The sequence below is a fragment of the Osmerus mordax genome, chromosome 25 (assembly GCF_038355195.1).
Source record: "Osmerus mordax isolate fOsmMor3 chromosome 25, fOsmMor3.pri, whole genome shotgun sequence".
Taxonomy (NCBI): Eukaryota; Metazoa; Chordata; class Actinopteri; order Osmeriformes; family Osmeridae; genus Osmerus; species Osmerus mordax.
The window spans coordinates 8,957,709-8,984,772 of record NC_090074.1 but is presented as its reverse complement, the minus strand read 5'-3'; the positions used below and the strand labels follow the sequence as shown (position 1 = coordinate 8,984,772).

The window sequence follows — 27,064 nt, the reverse complement described above, 5'->3', positions numbered from 1 at the left end:
GTAAATCTTTACATTCTTCACAAGGAAAGCGTCCGCATCTGTGATGTTGACAGGCTGTAGCTACGGCAACAAGGTACCTCACTCATGCACACTATCTCACACACACCTCTCTCTCTCACACACACAAACACACACACCTTTCTCTCTCTCACGAACACACATACACCCTCACAAATACTCTCACACACACACTAGAATGAGAGCAAAGCATGGGATATTGGGCTCCCACAAACCAATCAGCTTGTTTGACAGGAATGTCACATGACCCAGTGTAGGCCAACCCAGCCTCCAATCAGGCCCTCCACGCAGTATCACTAGTGTCCTTTAGGTGGCAGCACATCACTGAGTGACTGGCACACAGCACCCTCCTCCTAGACAGCCCAGTCTCAGAAGGTGATCACTTGACTCACTTTTCATTTGCAACTTTATTAAATTATCAAACAAAACAAACACAACAAGTCAGAATCTTGTCAGGGTACTGGGGACACACACAATATTCTGCAGCCTCCCACAGTCCCTAAATTCCAAACAGGAAGTCTACTGACAATTCAATAAATATCAGAGTTCTAGTCATATATACATGTACCGCTAGGGGACACAGCTCTGTGTTTGGCTGCGGGCATGGCTACAGGCTAACTTGCTAACTTGTGATCCTTGATTTTCTGCTGTACTTTCCTTATATGCATTATTTTGTATGTTGCCATAAAAGCTTCTGCTAAATAAAAAAAAAGTTAAATGTACTGTACATGGTGAGTCTTGGCTCTCATGCAGAACCCTACACATACTCATACACTGGCGATGCCTTGGTGAAGTGCTTTTGAAAGTATAAATTGGTTTGCTCTTTCCATGAAACAACAACATATCAACATCTATTTGAGAAAGAACCATTGTATTTCTCCTCATCGTCAAGCAGCGAATCAAAAATGTGCAATTAATGCTCTAAAGTGGATCTGCGGGGGGGACTGCAGGGTGTCTAAAGTAGATGTGCGGGAGGGACTGCTGGGTGTCTAGAGAGGATCTGCGGGAGGGACTGTGGGGTGTCTAGAGAGGATCTGCGGGAGGGACTGTGGGGTGTCTAGAGTGGATCTGCGGGAGGGACTGTGGGGTGTCTAGAGTGGATCTGCGGGAGGGACTGTGGGGTGTCTAGAGTGGATCTGCAGTAGGGATACGGTGGTGTCAATTCGCCATGCTATGTTTAAAAGCAGAATGTCCAAAAGAGTCCCCTCTGAAATCCCTTTTGAGAGATGATTGATGGTGAGTGTATGTGTGTGAATCAGTGGTCGTGCCTGTGTGTGTGCGTGTTTGGCATCTTAGGGCAGCCCTGGCCTCCTCTTGGCCCGGCGCAGCAACAGATCTTGTCTGCGTTTCTCTGCCAGCAGCTCCTGGATGCGCTTGTTTTGCGTTCTCTCTCTAAATAGGGGCGTCGGAGGTCTCCTCCGGGGCACAAAGGCATTGATGGAGACCTGGTTCTCCCCACCCACCACCCTGTAGGTCACCTGGTCCACACTGTTGTCCTCCCGACTCTCCCCCGCCTTTGGAGACAAGCTAGCGATGGTGGGGGTGCGGTTGGGGGGGATGGTTGCCCGTCCTGGCGGTCTGGTTGTCATGGGGATCCTAAGTCTCGGCTGGGAAGTGGCCGGTAACGATGTTACTCGGGGCAACCGGACTTGTGTGACATCACCGCCCCAAACCAGAGGCGTCGTGGAGGACTCTGGTAGTTGTCTAGTCCCGGTTACTGATTGGTCGCTGCTGGGCGGAACCGTGGGATGTATGGGTGAGGCTGTGGTGGTGCGGGTTGGAACTGAGACCTTCTCGCTAAGCCTGATGGGAGTTGTAGTTCTGTTGCTGGTGGCAGGCAGGACAGTGGTCCTGGTCCTGGTTCTGGTCTTGGTCCTGGGTGGTCTGGTTGTGGTTGCGGGGGTGAGGCGGGTGGTGGAGTGCTCATTTTCATAGTCCTCATATTCTACGTAGACAAAGTCTGGGGTAGGTGCGGGGCTGTCGGTAGTGGGGGCAGGGCTGTCAGTGGTGGTGGGGGGGCTAGTGGTGGGAGAAGGGGGCTGGCTGGTGGGCACAAGCCTGGGGCTGTGGGTCCAGGTGGGTTTGGACTGGGCTGGTTCTGTGCTGTGGGTCCTGGAGAGGTTGAAGCTAGCCGGGTTGGGGGTGTAGAACCAGGATCCAGTGAAGTTGGAGCGAGTTGGTTCTGTGGTGTAGAACCAGGGTCCAGTGAGGTTGAGCCCACTAGTGAAGTTCCCATCACTGCACGATCTGCAGCACATCTTCTGGTAGCTAGGGATGGAGCAATACCTGAGAAACACAGGACAAGGAACTAAGAACCCAGGAACTGGGAACCAAGATAGAGAACATGGACCTGAGAACCAGGAACTGAGAAACCCAAAACAAAGAACCCAGAAAAATAACCCAGGTACGGAGAACCCTGGTACAGAGAACCCCGATAGAGAATCAAGGTCTTGGAGCAAACAGTTCTTGATTTCAAACGGTAGACAGCATTTCTGGTGTGGGTTTTTGGAAAGAATTGATGATTTACAGAATCAGAGATTAACTGTACCTGCTCAGAACCGCCATACGACAGAACACAGACTTGTCCCCCTTGCAGCGCTGCCCTGTGGTGGAACACAAACAACCCTGATAGTTAGTATGTTTTGGGTCAGATGCCTTCAACCATGTTAGTGAAATTCCAGATGTGGTGTTTGGATTCAGGAGAGAGGAGCTGGACGAGGCAGATAGAGATATGAATGAAGACAGAAAGAGATAAAGTCTGAGAGGAAGAGGTTTAATAGACAGAGATAGAAACATGGAGTTCGGTTTCATCAATGGTCAGTCTTTTAGTTCAGCAGTTCTACAGAGAGCCAGAACCAGGCAGTCTAGGAATGGTCATTGAGAGCATCGAACCCAAAACATCTGAGGTCTTCCTCCAGATCTCTTCAGTAGTGAGGTCGGTATCAAACCACAACTCCCAGAACACCTTGGGGTCATGCGGCCATTTTGGTCTCCAAGAACAACTGATTTTACTTGAGGTCCTAGAAGGTCGATCTTGATTCAGGTTCAAAGATCACAGTTTGGATATACACAGTCTCATTGGTCTGACACACACACACACACACTTACACATACTACAGACAGTCAACTGATGTAATTTCTGTCTCTCTGAGCTGGTAAATACATTAAGTAACATGATAATTATAGACTCCTCCTCCTCATCGCACACACACAAAAACTTAAATAAAACCCCATAGTCCCACTGCACTTATATGGTGAAGAGGAGGTGAAGGAGGTAGAGGAGAAGGAGGAAAGGCAGAGGAAAAATCTGGAGTGGTCAGGGGCCCTAGATAGAAGGAGTCAGGGTTAGGAGAGGCAGAGAGAGAGGAGTGGTCAGGGTCAGGGGTCAGAGGTCAGGCTCAGGGTTAGGAGAGGAAGAGTCCAGCTCATCAGGAGCATGCAGCGTCGAGCGCAAGGGGCATAGCTAAACACTGGGCGTTTACTGGACGAGATCTTGGGTGCCGGGAATTCCGGGTTGGCTCTGGAGAGCCACTGGATCAGGAAATTACGCTGGTCACCTGACAGGAAACAGGAAACAGTTAAACTCTGAAGGAATAATGGAAAATACTCAAACAACCAAACGACAATCTTTGTATATGTGAATGTATATTATGTGTGTCTGTGCAAGAGAGTGTGTGTGCATGTCTTTGCATACACATGTGCGTGTGTAGGACTTACTACATAAGCGTGAGGTGGGAGGCTTGCTGTCCAGTGTTTGTGTGAGTGTGTGAGAGAGCGTTTGTGTGAGTGTAAGTGTTTGAGTGTGTGTGTGTGTGTGTGTTTAAGTGTGCGTGTGGACCCACCAGAGCAGGGGACCAGGCTACAGGGGCGGGTGGTGGGAGGCTTGCTATCCAGGCACAGTCCTGCAGAATTGTCAGGCGTGGAGCACATCACCTGCCTCTCCTGAGTCCCGTTGCCACAGGACACCGAGCACTGACACATGCACACACACACACGCATGAATAAAAACACACACACACACACAAGTGCATGAACACGTATACACACACACCTACCCCCTTGCTCAACTCACACAGACACAAATGCCTCCTCTCTCAACACACACACAAACACACACACACCTGTCCCCTCCCTCTACACACACACACACACACACACACATCTGCCCCCTCCTCTAAACACACACACATGCCCCTTCCCTTTATACACACGCACACCTACCTACTCCATCTACACAAACACACAGACAACTGCCCCCCTGTCCTCTACGCACACACTCACTCTCATGGCCATACCTGAGACCAGGGCCCGCTCCTCCACGACGCGGGGCAGAGATGGCGGTTGCAGGGCCTCCTTCCCTCCGGTCGCTCATCGCTGCAGTACTTGGAGTGGATGGAGCGCTGGCCTCCGTCCAGCAGGGGCTGGAGACAGCGCACAGAGCGCGTCTGTACCCCCGTCTTACCACAGGGGGCGCTGCAGTCTTCCCAGTCCTCCACCTTCCAGCTGGACACACGCAGACAGGGGTGTGAGCAAGGAGTCTTGGAAACACACACACACACATGCACACTTACACACAAACACATGCACACTTACACACAAACTCAGACACAAACTCACAAACACACACACTCATAAACACACCCACTCCCTGCACCTACACAGGGTGTGAGCAGGGTTTGAGGTTGCAGTCACGGCTGATGGCTCTGGGCTTGTCGATGTTCACACAGAACGTCCGATGGACCATCTTCCCATCTGCCTTCCTGCGACAGCCGAACCTGGTGTACTGTTTACCTGGAGCACAGTCACACACAACACCCCAATACGTTTATCTGGAGCACAGTCACACACAACACCACAACACTGTTTTACCTGGAGCACAGTCACATGCAACATTGTTTACCTGTAGTCACACACAACACTGTTTACCTGGAGCATTGTCACACTTACAAAAATGTTTACCAGTAGTCACACACAACACCGAAACACTGTAATTGTGTAGTCACATACAACACTGTTTACTTGTCGTCACACACACACACACAACACTGTTTACTTGTAGTCACACACAACACCACAACATTGTAAACCTGTAGTCACACACACCACAAAACTGTTTACCTGTCACACACAACACCACAAAAGTGCATGAACATACACACAACACCACAAAAAAGGAAGACAGCAAGAGAGAAAAAGAGAGAGAAAACTACCTTATCCACAGCGCTTAGATCAATGGGAAAGAGAGAGACAAAGTGAAGTCAATTTGTGATGCTCTTTATTGAGACATTCACACATTAAAAACGCTCTACTAAAACTATCCTTTTCTCTCCCCTCCAACCCCACCCAACACAGACACAAAACAAAAACCCCAAATGACATACAAGTAATTGCATGTAAACATCCAAGACACCACACCCTCTCCAACTCATTACCCTGCTTCCTCAGTAGAACACATGCATACTCTCCTGCACGACATGCAGAGACCCCCTAACCTTGCCTAACCTTGAGCATTTGTCCTGGGTCAGTAAGACCAATCCCCTTCACCTGGTTCCTATGTGATGGCCAGCTTGGCAGCTTGACATTCCCATAAACAATTCAGCAGCACACATTTAGCACTGGTTGTGTGGGAGGATGGGAGACACATTTTAAGCATTTCTACATAAATAGTCCACCACAGCTTGATGTTTATCCCCTCCAACAGCATTAGCACTGCATCAACGCATTTACATTCCCTAAACAAATGCCTAGAACAGTTTCCTTCCACCCACTCAAAGGGCTCCCCTCACCCCTCCACCCCAGGAGTAGCAGTTGGTCACAGTAACCCAACACAAGCCCTATGAACCATCCTTCATTGCAGATCTCCTGTCCTTTTGGGAATGGGGGGCTTATACAGCATCCGCCAACTACACCTTTCTGCATTGGCCTACCCCAAAAGCACTTGCCACTGGTGACGCTCAACTCCCTGCAAGGCCTTGAAGTTCTTCACTTTGACCCAAGCTGTGTACAACAGCTGTCACACTGGGTTGTGGGAAAATGGGCTCCTCCCACGCCGAGTCTCTATGCCCCTCCTCCGTGAGGGTGTGAGCCCTGGCCCCAAAGCAGCTGTCTCCCAGGTCCCCGATAGTCTCTGGACGGCTTGCGGTTGGATTGCTGCCGCCCTCCTCTCCATATCGACCAGACCCTGCCCCCCCCCCCCCCCCCCCCCCCCTCCAACCACAGTCAGGTGCAGAATCGGTGCCTCCAGCCAGCGGTAACCTGATCAAAAGAAATCCACAAGCTCGAGCACGGCCAGCCGGTACCAGAGTGGATACTGCCCAGTTGTTGATGATCAGTACCAGCCTCCAAAACAACATCTGGGTTAGGAGGCACTTCCACGAAAACTGGAAGTTTTCAGGACAGGAAGCCTGAGTCACTATCCCCAGTTTTTCCTGACACATTCCTCTGAGTCTAGGTAAACTACTCCCCCCTATAGGCCTCCTTTCGCCAACAGCAGCCCCACTTTACCTCAGCTCCCCCCTCAGATACCATCAGACTGGCGTGCAGTAACCTCGCACCCTGCTTTCCACCAACTAACACTGTCATCTGCAGGGGCACAGATGGTTATGCTAGTGTTGAGGCCTTCCTCCCTTTCCCCACAGACTCGTGAGATGCAACCCTAGTAGAGGCTCCATGGCCCGGGTGTACAGTTCGCACCTCCTACCTTCACCATCCAGGCAGCTCCCACACACAAACGCTTCAACCCCAGTCAATAAAACAGTCCAAACAGGTGTGTGACCACTTTGAAACCAACAACTACGAATAAAAGAGAAAGAAAAAGCGTCAGAGCCTTAACACCATACCAGCTCTCAGAAGAGACATAGAGAGAGAGGTGGGGTGGTGGGGGGGGGGATAAAGAATGGGAGATAGAGAGAGAGACATAGCTACCTCCTCCACAGTGCTTGGAGAGAGAGAGGGGGGGGAAGAAGGAGAGGTAAAGAGAGGGGGATAGGGAGAGGGAGAAAAAGAGATGGAGAGGGGGAGAGAGAGAGAGAGCTAGTTCCTCCACAGTGCTTGGAAAGGGAGAGAGAGAGGGGGGAAGAGGGAGAGGTAAAGAGAGGGGGATAGGGAGAGATAGGGAGCTACCTCCTCCACAGTGCTTGGAGCAGTGGGACCACTTCTTCAGTGCCCACTCGAAGAACACTGTGTCTTCCTGTAGCAGGTTGGTCTCCATGGAGACCTGCAGCTCCTCATGGAGGATGTACTTGTAGGACAGCGTCACCTTGGAGTCTTCATGGGAACGGATCTACAAACAGACACCATGAAACATGGAAGTTACTGTAGGTCCTACATTCCAACTTACCATGACTTGAACCCTGTGTGTTTTGAATGTTGTAGGAAAAAGTTCTAGGTTTCTACCTTTAGGTTCTACTTTGTACATCGACGCATGTATCATTCCTATTTTGCACCTGACGCACATCGGACTTTTCCCTCCACAGACGCACGCTGGTAAATTAGGGAATGAACTTGCGCTCCCGGGGGCGGTTCAGCGAAAAGAGGAGGCCTGTTCTTGCGCAAACGTTCCCTGGTGCTATTTTGCAGTTTCCGAAAAACAATTCCGCCACAGAACAGGAAAAACGCAGTCTAAAGTCAGTGGCGCGTTATTCAGATTCTATTTTAAGGGTGCATGCTTGGCCATAATGGGTGCAAGAATCATTTATCCTGCCGGTATAATAGCAACAGCGCCTGAGTTCCGCCCACAAAGTTACTTGCGTTTTGCATTTAATACTTGCGTTTCAGATCGTTTAAATAGGGCCCTGTAACTGGTCCATGTTCTAGGTTCTAGCTTCTACCTCACCATGACTAGAACCCTGTGTGCTCTGAATGTTCTAGGTTCTACCTCACCATTACTAAATTGCTGTTTGCTCTGAATGTTCTATGTTCCACCTCACCATGACTAGAACCCTGTATCATCTCCATTTTCTAGGTTCCATGTTCTAGATTCTAGGTTACCTCACCATGATTAGAACCCCATATCGTAGGGGACCAATGCTCTGGACGGTCTCCATGTCATCATCATTCTGGTACTCCCACTCCACACCCTTCTCAATCAGCACACGGGATTCTGGGAAATCATCCTCGCCGTTCAAGAAGAGGTCGCCTGTCACCTGGTTCTTTACCGCTACAGGAAACATGATTATGAAATATTGTGTAATATTACACTTTAAGTTTATTTGTGTTGGGGTGTGTGCGTGCGTGTGTGTGCGTTAGGGTGTATGTGAGGTGGTGTGTGATGTGGTGTGTTTGTAGACATACTCAGGATCTGCGGCATGATGTGTAAAGGTGTGAAAAGATGTGTGTGTGTGTGTTTGAGGTGTGTGTGTGTGAGGTGGGGTGTGTAAAGGTGTGTAAAGGTGTACGTGTGGACATACCTAGGATATGCGGTGTGGCCTTAGACTCCTGGATCAGCAGGTGTCTGGCCCCCTTAGGAATCTCCAGGATCTTTAGGTAACCTAGGAAACAACACCCACCCAGGTTTGAAAGTGTGTGTGTTAGACAGAGACTAGGTGTGTGTGAGAGTGTGTGTGTATGTGAGAGAGTGTGTGAGAGTGTGTATGCTGGTGTGTTTGTATGTGAGAAAGTGTGTGTGTTGTGGCAACCCTGGAGCTCGGGGTCAGGTGATCTGGGGCAAGTACCACAGAAGCCCGCTCCCCGCCTGGCTAACGAGGACCACAGCTGCACCTTGTCAGCTAATCAGGGCGAGCCGCGGTGTATCAGCTGGCCAGTACAGGGGCGCAGGGGGGAGAGCAATAACGGTGGGAGCTGCATTGGACAGATAATTCACCTTGTTTCCCCTCTTTCGTCAGGCTTAGAGAACCACCAGTAAGATCGGGCCTGGCAGTGGACCTTTCCCTCCACCACAAAGTATATATATATTTTTTTTTACTTTAGTTTTGTGTTTTATTTAATAAATACCCTACCTGGGTTTGAACTGTCCCTGGTTGTGCTGTTTCCTTCGCCCATACGTGGTCAAAGCCTGAGTGAGCTCCTTGGGGACCATGGTGTATGTGTATGAGTGAGAGTGTGTGTGTCACCTTACCCAGTTTCTTGGTGCTGCGTGTAAAGTTGCCTTTGATGATCTTGCAGCTGGAGTTGTCTCCTCCACACACGCCACACTTATCCTCTTGCAGGTCTGACGCTATGTGGTTATCACAGCCCACATGCTGCACACACACACACACACACGTACACACATGCAAATGCATGCCGGCAAACACGCAGGCATGCATACACTCACTCGCACATGCACACACACATCCAAGAGCATGCACACACATGCACGCACACACACGCATGCAGACGCACATCCAAATGCATGCACATACATATGCATACGCACACATGCAAACACACACAAACACATCCAAATGCGGGAACACACATGTACACACACATTCAAATACACGCACACACATACACACACACACACACGCACACTAGTTATGAGAGTGTTAAGATAGCTCTCTCAGGACTTCTGTGTAACATTATACAGTCATAAGAAACATTCTGGAAATTTCCGGAAAGGAAAATATTATAAACCTGCTTTCCCAGAAACTGGCCTGAACAATGAAGTTACATGTGTTTATGGAGGGCAGGAGGAGAGATAGAGTAACAGGGAGGTGGAGTAGCAGAGAGAGAAAAATAGAGAAAAGAGAGAAACAGAGAGTGAAACATGCGAAGAGAGAAAGAGTAACAAAGAGAAACACAGAAAGAGTAACAGAGAGAGAGAGAGGGACACAGAAAGAAACAGACATGGAGAGAGAGAGAGAGAGAGAGAGAGGGGGGAGAGAGAGAGAGAGAGAGAGAGAGAGAGAGAGAGAGAGAGAGAGAGAGAGAGAGAGAGGAGAGAGAGAGAGAGAGAGAGAGAGAGAGAGAGAGAGAGAGAGAGAGAGAGAGAGAGAGGAGAGAGAGAGAGAGAGAGAGAAAGAGAGAGAGAGTGCTGGAGAGCAGTCTCCAGCCGGATAAGTAGGTCTGGCAGATGCATGTGGAAAAGCTCAGTAACTTTTTGAGACAGAGGGAGCTGTAGGGGATGACATCATCACCCATCTGGCTCTGGTTCCTCTGCTGGAGACTCGGGTTCAAAGCCCTTACTGCTGTAACACAGGAGCACCCCTGCACCCATTAGACCAGGAGACCTAGGGTCTACATGAGGGGATGGAACCCCAGTTTCCAAACCACCTCCCCTACATTAGCAGAGTGACAGTCTGTCCTGGTTTGATTTTCTCTCTCTCACACACACACACACACACACACACACGTACCTCACAGTCTCCTCTGACACACACACTGTGCGCATCCTTGTAGGAGCAGCGTGTCCCATCATGCACCATTCTGTTCATCGCGACCACGTCCCCCGTCTCCCTGGACTGACAGTAGAGCTGACACCTCTCATCATCTTAGAGAGGAGAGAAGAGGAGGAGAGAAGGAGAGATGAAGAGAGGAGAAGAAAGGAAATGAGAGGAGAACAAAGGAATAAAAAGGATATGAGAGGGAAGGATGAAAAATTGATCAAAATCAATCAACTGTGTTATTATGTTTCTATGAAATGCATGTTTATCTTCTGTCGGTAACGGCACAGAGAAACGGAATGTGACACCATGTGTAATCTGATCAGCCTGAAAGTGGTCCTCTCTCTCTGACTGTCGCTCTCTTTCCATCTCTCTGTCTCTCTCTGTGTCTCTCTTTCTCTCTGTCTCTATCTCCCTCTCTCTGTCTCTCTCTATGTCTCTAGGATCCACAGCTAACGACAGCAGGTCAAATCACAAACCAGATAATGTTCATGACAAATTACTTTACCACCTGTCCTTATCCAAACTTTCCTCACTCACACAAACACACACACACGTACACACACACAGCCACACACCAACACAGCTACACACGCACACAATCATATCAGTTTCAACCAGTTCAACTCAACGACCCCCTCTTTTGCACCCTGTTCCTCCTCCTCCCTCTCCTGTCCCACTCTACCTCTTCCTCCTCCTCCTCTCCTCCTCCTTCTCATTCTACTACTTCTCCTCCTCCTGCTCCTCCCTTTCTTCTTCCTCCTCTCCTTTCTACTCTTCCCCCTCCTCTCCTCCTCCCCCTACAGCTTCTCCTCCCTTTCCTCCTTCTGTCCTTCCCCCTCTCCTCCTCCTGCTCTTCCTCTCCTCCTCTCCCTCCTTCTTCTTCCTCTCTTCTCTGTGTTTTCACCGTGCTCCCAGCAGCCCTCCTTATGTACCGTAACTCTAACTTTATGGCTGGTCGTCATGGTTTTGACTCCCGTCTGCAGATCGGGGATGTGATTGGTCGAGGAGAGTAAGTTTATCCTTCACAGCTCTCCACTGACTCAACTCCCACTTAACACATATCTGATCCTCCCCAGTACCTGCCTCTGAGACACAGTGTGTGTGTGTGTGTGTCCAGAATGTGTGAGCGTCCGTGCGTGTCTTTGAACGTGTGTGTGCGCGTGTGCATACGAGCATTACACGAGTGTGTGGGGGTGTGAGCGTGTGCTCTTGTGTGTGCGCGTGTGTGTGTGTGTGTGTCTCACGATCGGGGTGTTCGTAGGGCAGCCAGTGGTGCTTGCTCTCCTCGTGCAGGAAGTAGGGGTCCCACATCCTGCACTGTTCCTCCCTGAAGTCCGCCAGGGCCCTAGTGCACTCCTCCATGTTGCACATCTCAAACTCATAGCTGTTTCCAAAGCAGGTGCGGCCTCCGTTGGATGGTCTGGGGAGGTCAGCACAGAGAAGGGCTGTTGTTGTTGGTGTCTTTTCCTTCTAGTTTACTTGTTAAGTTTTGTGTTTATTGTCGCTGTCAATGTTGTTGTTGTCATTGTCAGTGTTGTCATTATTGTTGTCAATGTTGTTGTTGTTGCTGTTTTAGTTGTTGTGTACTCACGCTGGGTTGTCACACTGGCGCGTGCGGAAGCGGACGCCTCCTCCACAGGTACGCGAGCAGGAGCCAAATTTGGTCCAGGAACTCCAACTCCCATCATGCCTTAGAATCTCAGGGGTGAGTTTGATACAGTAACCTTTAAAACAGTTCTGGGGAAAGGGGGATACAGAGATGTAGACATGTATAGAGAGAGAAAGAAGGAGAGAGGGGAGAAGAGGTGTGCAACAGGTAGAGAGAGGTGAAAAAAGGTTTAGTTTAGTTTCTTTGTTTATTTAACAGGGACCATGCAACAATACAACAATTGAGCCAGAGTTAGCTATATAGCTAACTGACATCTGCCTGGGCATATTAACAACCATACAGGACAAGAAGAAGAGAGGGAGGAAGACAGAAAGAGAGAGAGAGACCTACCTTCCCCGGTCCACACTTGGTGCCGTCAATGGGCGGGCCCTTCTTGGTCTTACAGAACACAGGGTTGTCTAGGTGGCTGCACCACAGCTGCTTACACGGGTCATAGGTGCTGTACTAGAGACATACACACACACACTGCTAAACACAGGCTGCTGCACACACAACACATCGCTCAACAAAGGCTGCACAAACACACACACACACTGCTGTAGCACAGGCTGCTGCACACCCACCCACACACACACGCTGCTAAATACAGGCTGCACACACACACACACACGCTGCTAAATACAGGCTGCACACACACACACACACGCTGCTAAATACAGGCTGCACACACACACACACACACACACACACTGCTAAACACGGGACAGTTCTACAACCCCAGCTCAGCTGCCCGGGGAGCTCACCGCCGTGCAGGTGCTGTAGCCTGCCCCAAAATCGAAGCGACACTGGTCGTCCATGGAGTAGCTGAGACCAGGCAACTGGGGCATCGCCGGCCAGTCATGGTCAAACGGGTCATCACGGAGACAGTCGTACGTCCTGGAAGAAGGGGAAGGCATCAGCCGTCGGTGGCTTCCAATCACAATGCAGGCAAATATATGTCAGGGGTCAGGGTTCATGATTGAGGGGTTCAGAATTGATGGTTCATGGGTGAGAGCTGAGGGTTCAGGGGGTCAGGGGTGAGAGGTCAGGGTTCAGGGGTGATGGTCCAGGGTTCATGGGAGAGGGTTTAGGGGTGAGGGGGTGAGGGCGGAGGGTTCATGGGGTCTGTGGTTAGGGGGTCAGTGGTGAAGGGTCAGGGGTAATGGTTCAGGGTTCTAGAGTGAGGGTACAGGAGGTTTTAGGGTGAGGGTTCAGGGGTCAAGAGTGAGGGTTCAGGCGTTCTGGGGTCAGGACCTACTTGAGGAACTTCTGCAGCTCCTCGTGGCTGCAGCTGGACCAGTGGAAGCGGTGGAAGGCGGCCTGTACCAGAGGAGCCATGATGCTGCCCATGGGGACCTCGTCTCCACAGTCATTACCCTGGCCGTCATGCTCCATACCCAGCCTGCAACACTCCACAGTCAGCACTGCTACGTGTGTGTGTGAATAGCTGTATGTAGAAGTGTCTATGTATACGTGTATAGTGTGTGTGTTTATAGAAGTCTGTGTACGTGTCTGTGTTCAAGTGCGTGCGTATTGATGTGTGTGTATGGTGTATGTGTATGGTGTGTGTGTACATGGTGTGTGTGTGTGAATATACGTGTGTATGGTGTGTGTGTATGGTGTGTGTCTGGTGTGTGTATGTGGTGTGTGTCTCACACGTGTCCTGTCTCATGAGCCACTACGAAGGCGGAGGAGAAGCCGTCCTCGTGGTTCAGGGTGCAGCTCCTCACTGGGTGGCACATGCCTGTCACAGGGGCGTAACCTAGGCGACCGCACACACACACACAGAGGATCAGCAGCGGTATCTGTGTCTGTAACCTGTGCGTTTTTTCCGTAACATGTGTATACCGTGTGTGTGTGTGTGTATGTAGTGTTTGTGTGCTGTCATGTGTACCTGTTGTGTGTGTGTAGCGTGTCCTTAGAGAATGTGTGTAGTGTGTTTAGTGTGTGTCTGTAGCATGTGCATGTGTAACATGTGTAGCAAGTAGCATGTCAACAGCATTTGCCTAGCGTGTGAATAGTGTTTGAACAGCATGTGCATAGCGTGTGCGTAGCGTGTGAATAGCGTGCGCCTAGCGTGTCCTCTACCCTGCATGCCGGAGGGACCAAACTCCTGCCGTGTGAGGAAGATGGCGTGGTCGTGGTACTCTGCGTCGGCCCTGTCCGGCTTCTGTTGCAGGAACGCCCAGCGACACACATTCTCAAGGCTCTGGGACGGGTTCCCCCAGCTCGATCAGAGACATGGACTTCAGAACACAGAACCCACAGGACAGAACCACGTCACTGGGGGGGGAATCGAACTAGCAAGCCCTCTGATCCACATTCTAACACAGAGCCTGGAGAGGGAACAAGGACTGTAGAGGCTGTTATGCTGTGTCACACCCTGAGTGTGTGTGTGCCTGTGTGTGCACGTGTGCACGTTTGTACAGGAGTGTCTGTGTGTGTGGTTTGTGTGTGTGTATGAGTGTGGTTGTGTGTGTGTGTATAAAAGTGTGAAAGTGTTAGTGTGTGTGTACCTTGTCAGAAGAAAGCATGATAATTCTGACCAGCACTACATTGATGTCAGCTCCCAGAGTGCGATCCTGGTAGATCTCATTCACCTGCAAGACAGACAGATAGGTAGGCAGATGGACATGTAGACAGACAGACAGACAGACAGACAGACAGACAGACAAACAGACAGACCGGCAAGACAAGCAGGTAGACAGACAGACCAAAAGACAGACAGGTAAAAAAAAAAGTGTGTGTGCGTGACTGTGTGTGTGTGCGCACACGTGTCGGCGAGAGTTAGCAAATGTGTGAGAGTGTGTGTGCCTGACTGTGTGTGTTTGTGTGAGAGAGAGAGAGAGAGAGAGAGAGAGAGAGAGAGAGAGAGATACCTACTATGTTCATAAGAGTGAGCAGGTACTTCTGTATATGTTCCCTCCCGTGGAACTGGACCACAGAGTAGTCCACCCCCAGCAGAACCTCAATGTTGAACAACTCCAGCTCCTCAACCTGCCGCCGGGCTCGACCCCACCTGGACTGGTTCTGGTTCGGGGTCTGGGTTTGAGTCTGGTTGAGAAACATCCCTCTGGACAGGCTCTCCAGGTCCCTGAGACCACCCAGTATGGACCCTGGAGTAGAGAGAGAGAGAGAGATTTATAGTAACAAAGGAAGACAGAGGGAGGTGAGAGAGGGAGAGAGAAAGAGGCTTAAAGGGATTAGGGGTTAGGGGACCCCCTTCACTGTGGTCTGCTTTGGCAACAATGTTTAGTAACTTGAACAGTCATGCCAATAAAGCATATTCAATACAATTCAATTGAGAAGAGCAAGAGTGAGAGAGAGAGAGAGAGAGAGAGAGAGAGAGAGAGAGAGAGAGAGAGAGAGGGGGGGGGGGGGGGGGGGGGGGGGGAGTAAGAACAAGAGTAAGAGCGAAATGAGAGACAAAAAGATTAAACTGCATGCCTAGCAACCTGGCCTGACCTGACAACCCTTTCCAACCTGGCAACTTTGCCAAATCTGGCAACCCTGCCCACTGGGTATGCTGCAACATGCCCACATGCGCAAGTACTGATCAGCTGATCAGTCCAAGAGTCAGACCTGGCAACCTCAGCAGCGTGGGCAGTGAAGCGACACAGTGACACCCCCCTTCCTGCAGACCCTCAACCCTCTTCTCAGGTTACCTTCATCTCACACCCCAGCCTCCGTTCCAGGCCATTAAAGACTTACCTCAGCAGACACACACACACACACTCGCAAAAACACACAAACATTTTGCAAAGACAAACACACACACTTGCAAACACACGACAAACACACACAAACACACACACCCTGGCTGAGTGTCCAGGAGGTATCATGGTGTCAGCTGACAGGGGCTTAACAAAGTGCCAGGTCATCATATTCCAAGGGTACAGCCTCCTCACATCCTCACACTCTCTATTAATAGATACACACAGCCAGGTCTCCCTGTCTATACTGGAGAGGATGAGGAGGATGAAGATGATGATGATGATGATGATGATGGACGATAAGATAAAGATGATGATTATGATGTTGACAATGGTGGTGTGATGGTAGTGATAGTTGTGGGGATGATATGGTGATTAAGGGGAAGATAACCAAGATGATAATGGTGGTTGTGATGATGATGGGGATGGCCGTGATGATGAGGGTGGAGCTGGTGATGGTGCCGATGATATGGAGGGGATGATGTTGGTAAAGATGGAGGAGGTTATGATGATGATGATGATGAAGATTAATTCAGTAAGGAGACATCGAGAGAGAGAAATGAGTTACAGAGATTGGGAGAGCGGGGTGAGAGAGATGAGAGAGAGAGAGAGAGAGAGAGGAGAGAGAGAGAGAGAGAGAGAGAGAGAGAGAGAGAGAGAGAGAGAGAGAGAGAGAGAGAAAGAGACTACCAGTCCAGTTGAGGTCACTTTTTCCCTCCTCCCCTTGATGTTCTCTGCTCTGCATCAAATCCCCTCCAGATGTGTGTGTGTTTCCCTCTGGGTCTATCCTAAACAACTACGTAGACCCCTAAACACTACTTCCAAGACACCTAAACCCTATCCCTTACCTCCCTAGATCCTATGCCCTACCCCCTCCACCCCTCAACCCAACCCCTACATCCTAAATCCTAAACCATATCCCCTACCTCCTACATCCTAAACCATATCCCCTACCTCCTACATCCTAAACCTTACCCCCTACCCAACTACCCCCTATATCCTAAACCCTATACCCCACCCAGATCCTAAATCCTACCCCCTAGATCCTAAACCCTACTTCCCACCACCGGTCCCATAGATCCAAAACCCTCTCCTACTCCAGAGCCCTAGACCCTAAACCATATCGCTTATCTCCTAAACCCTACTTCCAATCCCCGAATCGAAAAAGCCTACCTCCTACCCCCTAGGTCATAAACCCTACTTCCCACCCCCCTACCTCCTAGATCCCAAACCTTATCCCTCATCTCCGAAACCCTACTCCATACCCTAGGTCATAAACCCTACCTCCTAGATCCTAAAATCGAACCTCCTGCCCACTTTATGTCCGAAATGTTTCCTTCTATTTCCTAAAGGGAGGAAGGATCAAGTGGTGAGTTTGAGCATAGCGTCAGCTGAAGGGTTTGTCAGGAATACAGGGACCAGCCAGGAGCCAGAGACACATGGAATGTTGTTTAATTCAGGAGATGCTTTGACTGAAAACATGTGTGAGGAAAAACCGAAAGAGCTGGAGAAACAGATACAACACACACGCACACACGCACATCCATCTCTCCGCAGCACACACAGGCACACACATATCCTTAAATAAACCTAAACAGACACACACCAGGTCACCAACACACACTCTTAGATAACACTACACACACGCACACACACACACAAAAGCGCACACACCCTTAAACAAAACACACACACACACCCTGTCCTAATCTGCAAGGGGAAGTGACCCCCCAACCACCCCACCCCAGAGGTGTTGGGGGGGGGGAAACTATGATGAAAGGAGGGCAAGATTTATTATGTTCTCTGAGCCCTGACCATGGCCCTGACCCCTGAGCCTCAACATGGGCCATCAACACCTCCTCCAATACTGAACCGAACCTGATCACCTTGCCCCCTCCACTGAAACACAGAGTCAGTTACTATCACATTACAGTTACAACACCAGTATCACATTACATTTACATTACATTTACATTACATTTACATTACACTTACATTACAATTAACTATAGAAGCAACACCAAAAGCAACATTGAACTCGCTCTCTCTCCTCCTCTCTCTCTGTCTCCTTGTTTTCTCTTTCTTCCCCCAGTATAACAGTATGACATTATGACCCCCTCCCAGCCTTGTGGTTGTACGAAGTCTGCCACGTAGCACTTGGCTGTTGCTCAGTTCCTGGCTGTTACAGAAGACATTCACTACTCTCCCATTCCTCGATCTCCCGACACTTTCCTCTCCCACGGGCCTCTCCCTCTCCCACCCCTCTCCCTCTCCCACTCCCTCTCCCACTCCCACTCCCACTCCCTCTCCCACTCCCTCTCCCTCTCCCACTCCCACTCCACTCCCACTCCCACTCCCTCTCCCTCTCCCTCTCCCATTCCCTCTCCCTCTCCCTCTCCCACTCCCACTCCCTCTCCCACTCCCACTCCCATTCCCATTCCCTCTCCCTCTCCCTCTCCCTCTCCACTCCCACTCCCACTCCCTCTCCTCTCCCACCTCCCTCTCCCACTGCCTCTCCTCTCCCTCTCCCACTCCCTCTCCCTCTCCCACTCCCTCTCCCTCTCCCTCTCCCACTCCCTCTCCCACTCCCTCTCCCTCTCCCACTCCCACTCCCACTCCCTCTCCCACTCCCTCTCCCACTCCCACTCCCACTTCCCTCTCCCATTCCCTCTCCCTCTCCCTCTCCCACTCCCACTCCCACCTCCCCTCTCCCACTCCACTCCCATTCCCATTCCCATTCCCTCTCCCTCTCCCTCTCCCTCTCCCTCTCCCACTCCCACTCCCACTCCCTCTCCCACTCCCTCTCCCTCTCCTCTCTCCTCCTCCTGTCCCTTGCTTCTCCTCTGCTCTCTGCGTCTTAACCTCCCCAGCCTCCAGCTTCCAATGTGTGTGTGAGTGTGTGTGTGTGACTGCTCTAATGAGTGTGCTGGCAGCATTCCTAGAAAACGTCAACATGTTTAGCGATAGTCTTTCAGAGAGAACAAGACACTCATCCTAGTAAGTTCTAACGTAAGTGATAACTAAACCCTTCCTTCCTTCCTCCCGTCCCCCTCTCCCTCCTTTCCTTCCTCCCACTTTATTCCTCCCCTCCTCCTCTCCACCCTTCCATTGAACTCACTTGAAATTGAACATGATCATTACTAATAATCTCCCGAAGTTCAAGTTGAATTCTTACGGTTTACTGTAAACACATAGTTCAGTTTTGGTATGTGTGCGTAGTGTGTGTATGTGAGGGCAAAGGCAGAGGCAGAAACAGGGTGTGTGTCACACACACACGGCAGGTGTATCTGTAGCGTCTGTCTCACCTCGGGGGTAGAAGTCAGCGGTTTGATTGACAGGTGGCCGGCGAACGGCAGAGGAGCGATACATGATGTGACGTCGCCCGCCCCCGCTCTCCTCTTCATAGGCCACACCCGCATCTTCGTCAACCACTCCCCCTCTCTCTAGGGGCTCGATGAAGAACTCCTCATCCCTGGTACGAATCATACCAGCCTGGGGGGGGAGGGGGGGGGGGGAGAGGGAGGGGATAGAGGGGGAGGAAGAGGAGGGGGAGGGGATAGAAGGGGGGGGGGAGATGGTGAGGGAGGACAGGGGTCCGAGTGGTAGGAGGAGAGCAAGGGGGAGGAAAGAGAAAGAGATAAAGCGAGAGAGTGAGTTGAGAATGTTAAGATGTATGGGGTTCACATTCAGAGCACACACTCAATACAACTATTCACACACACACACACACAATACAAATGCTAACATAAATGCACACACACACAAAAACAGCTTGTTAGCAGGCTGGCTGGTTAGCTGGCTGACTGGTTGGCTGGATTGCTGAATGATTAGTTATCTGGATCGATGGCTGGTTAGCTGGATGGATGGCTGGCTGGCTGATTAGCTGGTTGGTTGGCTGGTTGGTTAGCTAGTGACAAGATAGCTGGCTGGCTGGTTGACTGACTAGATGGATGGCTTGTTGGCTAACTGGCAGGTAAGTTAGCTGGCTGCCTGGCTGGCTGACTAGATGGCTGCCTGGGTGGATAGCTATCTGGCAGGTTGACTGACTGAAAGACTGACTGACTAGTTGCCTGACCCTCATGTCTGACTTCTTCACAGTCCCTTGGCAGCACCAATTCAGACCATTACTCTGTCAGAATCAGAAAAATACAGGCAGAAATCTGGAATCCTCAGGGGTTCCAGAAGGCAGTGTTTTGTTCTGGAATGACGGGGACAGCCCAGAAAGAGGAGATACTCAGGAACTGGAGAGAATTTCTCATCTTCACGAACAAACAACACACTGTGACACACACACAAGAGGCTGTGGAGCCGTCCTTCCTCTGTGGTAGAACAACGGAGTGGTTCTGTGGTCCAGATCTCCATAGCTATGGTCAGCTGATCCTAGGTGTGGGGCTATAACACGAGGGGCCAGATTCACCTTGTCAACACAGACACACACACATAAACACACACACTCACTCAAGGGCCATGCTGAAAGACTAGGGTCCCTAGAGATAAGAGTTTAACCTAAACGATATGACCTGTGTCTCTGAGGAAGGCAGATTATGGGGCCAAGGAGAGAGAGGTAGGACATTGGAGGTCGGAGGTAGGAAGTAAGAAAAAGGCAGGAAGCAGGAGGAAGATGGCAGGAGGCAGGAGGTAGAAAGTAGGAGGTGGGAGGTAGGAAGCAGGAGATAGGAGGTAGGATGCAGGAGGTAGATGTTAGGAGGCAGAAGGCAGGAGGATTGTTCAGGCCCACAGCCAGAGAGAGTAAGCTCACTCTGGCCTGGTCAACCATGAGAGGTCAAGCAAGGGTCAGCAGGGAGGTCAAAGTGTGAAGAAAGAGTTTGTGTGTGTGTGGATGAAGGTGCGTGTTGTATAGGGTGAGGGGGTCGTTGAAGACGGTCACAAAACCGTGACCACAACCACCACCTGGACAAGGCCACAAGCTGAGGCTGAGTGAGACACACACCGGACAGACCAAGCTTTGACCGTGGAGCTAAGGCTTTGACCGTGATAACAGTAGCGATGTCTTGGAGCGTTACCATAGACATGACCTATAACCTCAACCATAACAGTAAACTATACCCCTGACTGTCAAACATACAGCTAGAGACACTGTCAAAATGATTCTCTATAGAACTATATATGTGTGCAAACTATATAGATGTAGAACACACACACACACATAAACACACAAACACACATGCAGACACACACACTTACATACACGGCACAGGGACCGGAGACTTAGCACTCTGTGCACAAGCTAGCGAATTAATCCCATACACACAGCTAACAGACAAATACAAACACAGAAACATACCCTGGCAAGCATACATACACATGGCAAACACACGCATATGGTGAACACACACACACATAGGGAACAGACACACACACACACAGGGGCGGGAAGCTGGCAAGAAGATCAGTAGCTGGCTGACTCACAGAAGCGGATCATGAGGGAGGGCAAATACTACATGGAAAAACTGCTAATCACACACATATACACACGCACGCACATACATACACACACGCTTGCAAAGTCAAGCAAAAGCCCAGAAGCATATTTTCCAGTAGAAAATGTCAATCAGGCATTTCCTCTTTCAGTTCCAACACTGCTGGTTTCCAACGATGATGACAATGCTACACATAATATCATAATAATCACCTATATCATTTGACATATTATTATTGTTTACTGTGCCTGGTAGTTGATACGTTACTCTGCATCGTGACTGGTAACTACAGACTGTTCCTTGACTGAAAAATATTAACTTCTGACCCTTGACCTTCTGCTGTATTTTGTATATACAGTATGTCGCTTTGGAGAAAAAACATCTGCTAAATGAACCAAAAACAACCCAGAGAAAAACCCAGAGAATACAGGAGACAACAACCTAGAGAACCATCCAGAGAACCACTTCAAGAACATCCCAGAGAACAACCAAGAAAACAACCTAGACAACACAGGAGAGAACAACCCAGAGAAGAACCTAGAAAGCACTGGAGAGAACAGGACAGGGAAAGTCTGTTCAAGTCAAGATGTTGTGACATCTTGTCTACATGTGTTCAACATAGAGGACAACTTGAGCAGAGAATCGTTCTAGAATCTGGGTCCAACTCTGGAAAACCCGGAACAGGATGACATCATCTGCTTCTGTCCCAACGATGAGGTTCAAGTCTGTGTCACATGGTGTTGTCTGATGATATCATGCCACCAATTTGAGACCGACCAATTCATTGATGTCTACTAAAGTTTAGTGGACTTTGGTTTTGGGGCCTGTGACTTTGCAAACATACTGCCCTTTTTATTTATTTGTTTTGTCCAACTGAGAAAAAGCCCTGGGTTTTCTAATGACGTCCCAAATTTGAGCAGCCACAGGAAACTCAATCAAATTTTGGTTTATTAAATTCGTTATAAAAAATAAAACCTTGTAGTGACATTTCGAATCCATGCTATACGTTGTTCTACCCAAACGGTTAAGTTATGTAGTATGTTTAGATTTATTTATTTTTTGTCTCAGGATTAATCAACAAAGAGACTACAGAACCAGAACTCCTCTACTAATATATATGAGCTCTGGGATTAGAACCCAGTATGTGTGGACTCAGGGATTAGAACCCAGTATGTGTGGACTGTGGGTGTGGTCATAGCCCTGTCTGTACCGCCTGTTTAAACTCTGAGTGCTCTGAGCAGGCAAACATCAGACTCACAAGTAAACACAAACACACACACCCTCTCTCTTCTTTTCTTTATCTCACTTCATCACTCTCCCTTTCTCACACACTCACTATACACACACTCCTTGTATCTCTTCTTTCTGTCCATCTCTCTCCCTTACTCACTCCCTGACTCACTCACACACACACACACACACACACTAACTCACACAGACACATACACACACTAAAACACTCTCCTCCTCACAACTATAGGATACAAGTCCAGACACCACCAGGCTTTCTCCAGTTCTGTGCTGTGCCAGTCTAACTAAACTGTAGTGATTCATGTGCAGAGTGACCTGGCATTCCTGACTGACAGCAATCTAGACAGAACACATATACTTTCCAAGAAGACCTCCACTGCATGTAGGTGTCCTTAAACATATCATAACCATGTAAAAACCGTGGAACACCTCCGTAATAACCATGTAATAAAAAGGAATAGAGACGTGAATGACCTCCAGAACACCACTTCAAAAATGTGCTAACAACTATGTAATAATCACGTTCTAACAATGCAATAATGAGTAACAAAACTTTTGCATCACCATGAATGAGCTTCACAACTGAGTTTCTCTACACAGTCTCTAAGTTAGGTACCGATGACAGCAGAAATTAATTGAGACGGGCAACTACCTCACCATGGTGGAGAGTCAGGTGGCTGAGCGGTGAGGGAACCGGGCCAGTAATCAGAAGGTTGCCAGTTTGATTCCCGGCTGTGCCAAATGACGTTGTGTCCTTTTCACCCTACTTGCCTCGGGGGGAATGTCCCTGTACTTACTGTAAGTCGTTCTGGATAAGAGTGTCTGCTAAATGACTAAATGTAAATGTAAACTAAAGTGATGTGAACACACACACACGCAGAAACCCCCTGGTCAGAATTCATCTGCTTGTCTTCTTCCTTACGAGGATCATGGAATGAAGGAGACACATCCCCTGAATACCCATGAGCCTTTAAGTATTTACCAGAAGTAAATCACTCTTGGACACCAACATGGGGCCAGCTTTGGCTTGCTAACTGACTGCATTCCGGTGGATGGTGAGATTAGCTCAATTTGGCCTCTAAGTGGATTTATGTGTACATAGTTGGTTGTTACCATGCATAATTTCACTTGATAAAAGAAAAGTTTATATGTTTTACATTTGTTTGCATCATTTGTGTGTTTTTAGGAGCAACAACTAATGTTAGCTTTTAGCCAATTTAAGGTTCTGTTGCTGGAGGGGATAAGTTGCCACTGGTCGAAACTTTTGTGTTGTGATATCATCTCAACATTCACATATTTAAGTAATCTAGTCTTCTTCTACACTCATTTTATCTTCACTTGCTTGTTCAGATGTTAAGGCACCCTCCCCTTTCCTCCTCCTCCCTCCCTCTCCTCCTCACCTGCTCCCGACCTCCTACCCCCTTCACTTCACCTCCTCTCCTCGCCAGCAGTGTGTGTGGGTGGATGTGCATGCGCAAGTGCGTGCCTGCCTGCTTCTCCTGTGGCGCCACTCACCAGCCCGTCACAGTTGCTGATGGCGACGGAGGTGTGGTCCATGTTGAGCACCTCGCCGACATAGAGGCAGTCGGCGCCCTCCAGCGGCCGGGAGTGCGTGGCGTCGTCCTCGTGCCATTCCACCGTGGCTCCAGGGGCAACCAGGTGGGGGTTGAGGCGCACTCGCAGGTGGAGCTCACGCCCGAACGCCGACACGTTGTAGTAGAGGGTCCCTCTCCCCCCCTCCTCCTCCTCCTCCCTCGGCCCCTCCCTCCCCCCCTCCGGCGCCTCTCTCCGGCGCCGTCGGCGCGCGTGCAGTTCGTCCAGCTTCGGGGCAGAGACCGCCCACGACAGGAAGTGACCTACGGCGTTGCTGCTGACTGGCCTGACCAGACGGTACTCGCTCAGGACATGCTGCAGAGAGTCTGACACACACACACACACACATACAGATATAAATACATTACATAAATGCATATACACACACACAGCACACACACACTTATACACGCACACACTCACACATAGGCTACACACACCACACACACAAATACTGAGACACAGATATCAACCACAAGCCTCCCTTCACTAAGGACATGCTGCAGAGAAAAAGGCAAGGTTACCCTAATCAATACAATAACACACACACTCATGCACACACATACATACACACGAGCATACACACACATACAGTCACTCACACGAGCACACACATGCACGCTTACACACACAAACACACACAGACACACACACATACATGGGCAGTTTTTTGACAGACATCGTTATAAACTCCCACATCAAACCCTTTTAGTGGAATGCAGAAAGTAGAACCAATTTGTGTGTGTGTGATGCTGACATGGTCTGAATAACATCATGACCCCTAACAACACCTTGACAGGTAGGTAGACCACGTGACAAGTTCAAGTTCATGTATATGTCTGTGGATCGAGCTACAGTGTACACCATGACGGTGTGGGGATAGGGACTGCTATCCTGCACATGCCGGTAAACAAGTAACTTGCACCGTTCAAATCGACACTTTTACAATCTCTACGTTATGTCTGGCCACGTACAAGGCTCGCGGCACAACAGAGATTGGAAGGAGCCCCGCGTGCGTGAATCATATTCCCCAGACGCATAACCTAAGACTGAAAACAGAGAGAGAAAAACATTTGGAAAAAGTTGGTCTGGGCGAGTCTAACGTGACAAGACGTTATTATCTTGTCACGAAAAGTACCGAAATGTGCAGTAATGCTGGAAAACCTGGTTGAACTTAGACCGCCTCTGAAAGTGTAAAGGCACCGATATTTCTTCACAGCGCATTGTTACAATGACATTCACGATAAAACAAAAAATACATCCCTCATACCCTACCTATGCTGCTGGCGATATGAAGTCCGTTCGTGGGAGTTAAGTGCAGTAAAATAACAAAAAACGTTAACCCAGGAGTACCATCCATTGCAGGTCCGGGTAGAAGACCGCGCGGAGACGAGGCGGACTTTGCGATCTGAGATAAGCGATCCAACAGAGCGTCTCCCACCCCTCGCCTACCACCCCCTCCCTCCCCTATCGAACACACCGCCAAGAGCTCTCTGTCCCTCTCTCTTTCTGTCTCAGTCTTTGTCGTTATCTCTTTTTCACACACACTACTTTTCAGTGTAGCCTGACCCCTCTCCCTTTCTTTCTCTGTTTCTCTCTTTCCAACACACACACATTCTGCATTAGTTTGACTTTAAGTGCAATTTGAATTAAAGATATAACAGACCCTTCTGTCTCTGAAGATTAGGGACGGGATCCTTTCTAGTGTCCAAGTTGGCATAGCGGGCCTGAAAACCTAACAATCCAGGGTTCGAGACAGAGCTCACCTTCATCCTCAAACCTCACCCTCATCCTCAGAGCTCACTCTCATCCTCAAAGCTCACCTTCATCCTCAAAGCTCACCCCATCCTCAAAGCTCACCCTCATCCTCAGAGCTCACCTTTATCTTCAGAGCTCACCCTCACTGTCAGAGCTCACCCTCATAGCTTACCCTCATGCTCAAGGCTTACCCTCATCCTCAGAGCTCACCCCCATCCTCAAAGCTCACCCTCATTCTCAAAGCTTACCCTCTTCCTCAGAGCTCACCCTCATCCTCAGAGCTCACCCTCATCCTCAGAGCTCACCCTCATCCTCAGAGCTCACCCTCATCCTCAGAGCTCACCCCCATCCTCAAAGCTTACCCTCATCCTCAGAGCTCACCCCCATCCTCAAAGCTTACCTTCATCCTCAGAGCTCACCCTCATCCTCAGAACTCCCCCTCATCCTCACAGATCTTATAACTTTCATCTATCCATCCAATACCCTTCATTCATTCACTCCTCCCTCCCTTAATCCCTCTCTTCACAGCTAAGGCTGGCTCTCCCTACCCCTCTCCCCCACACATCCCTCCCTCCCTCTCTCCCCCCTCCCTTCACAGCTAAGGCCAGCTACCCCTCCCTCTCACCACCTTCCTCCATCTCTCTCCATTTCCCTCCCTCCATCCCGCTCTTCACAGCTGAGCTTCTCCCTCTCCATCATGCTGTCGTGGTTCAGCCTCCAGAGAGCCTGCCTGTCGTGGATTTTTATGTTTCCTATCTGAGCTCTGAGACACGGCCACTAATGACAATGAGAAGGGGTGGAGGCTTAATCACTGGAGCTGGGAAACTCCATTTCCCAGAGGGCAGTGGGGGCTGAAACAGGCCAGCCAGCCGTAGCACCAGGGGGATGCCAAGGAAACAGATTCAAGGAGATCTGAAAAGTAGTTTGGACCAGCCCCGCGGATTCTTTTACAAGGAACAGAACTCTAGAACCCTTCTAGTGGGTTCTAGAAGGTTCTGGATCCAGGAGTGAGTGTTATTTGTTTTGAAGGCGATTAAATAGGCATAAAACCACATTGTTAAGTGAATGTGTGTGTTTCCTATAAAACAGTTTATTGTCTTTCATGGTTTCTTGATGGTGAATTTTATACATCTTCTCGCATCGCAGAAGAATGATGACTCAGACGTTTATGGGTCCTCTCGTCCTGATCTGATTGGTCGACCTTCAGCTGCCTCCTCCTCAATCACCAATCAATGACCTTACTGCTTAGGATTCTATGACCATCTTCCTGGTCCACCGCAGACATCCAGCTGACCTCAATAGTGCCTCCATCTC

At 49.6% G+C, this 27,064-nt stretch overlaps 1 protein-coding gene across 1 annotated transcript; it reads right to left on the bottom strand.

The window, feature by feature from the left end:
* Window positions 1–731: 731 nt before the first annotated feature.
* Window positions 732–25,858, bottom strand: LOC136933347 (A disintegrin and metalloproteinase with thrombospondin motifs 2-like). Its single transcript, XM_067228661.1, is given in 25 exon segments — window positions 732–2,304; window positions 2,567–2,621; window positions 3,501–3,575; window positions 3,861–3,990; window positions 4,314–4,521; window positions 4,677–4,809; window positions 7,141–7,300; window positions 8,013–8,176; window positions 8,427–8,507; window positions 9,095–9,218; window positions 10,317–10,450; window positions 11,591–11,766; window positions 11,938–12,083; window positions 12,346–12,459; window positions 12,759–12,891; window positions 13,253–13,396; window positions 13,651–13,756; window positions 14,083–14,218; window positions 14,220–14,240; window positions 14,511–14,594; window positions 14,878–15,110; window positions 19,013–19,199; window positions 23,915–24,318; window positions 24,967–25,041; window positions 25,816–25,858. Coding segments are annotated over 25 exon segments (4,260 nt in total). The 3' UTR covers window positions 732–1,310.
* Window positions 25,859–27,064: the final 1,206 nt, after the last annotated feature.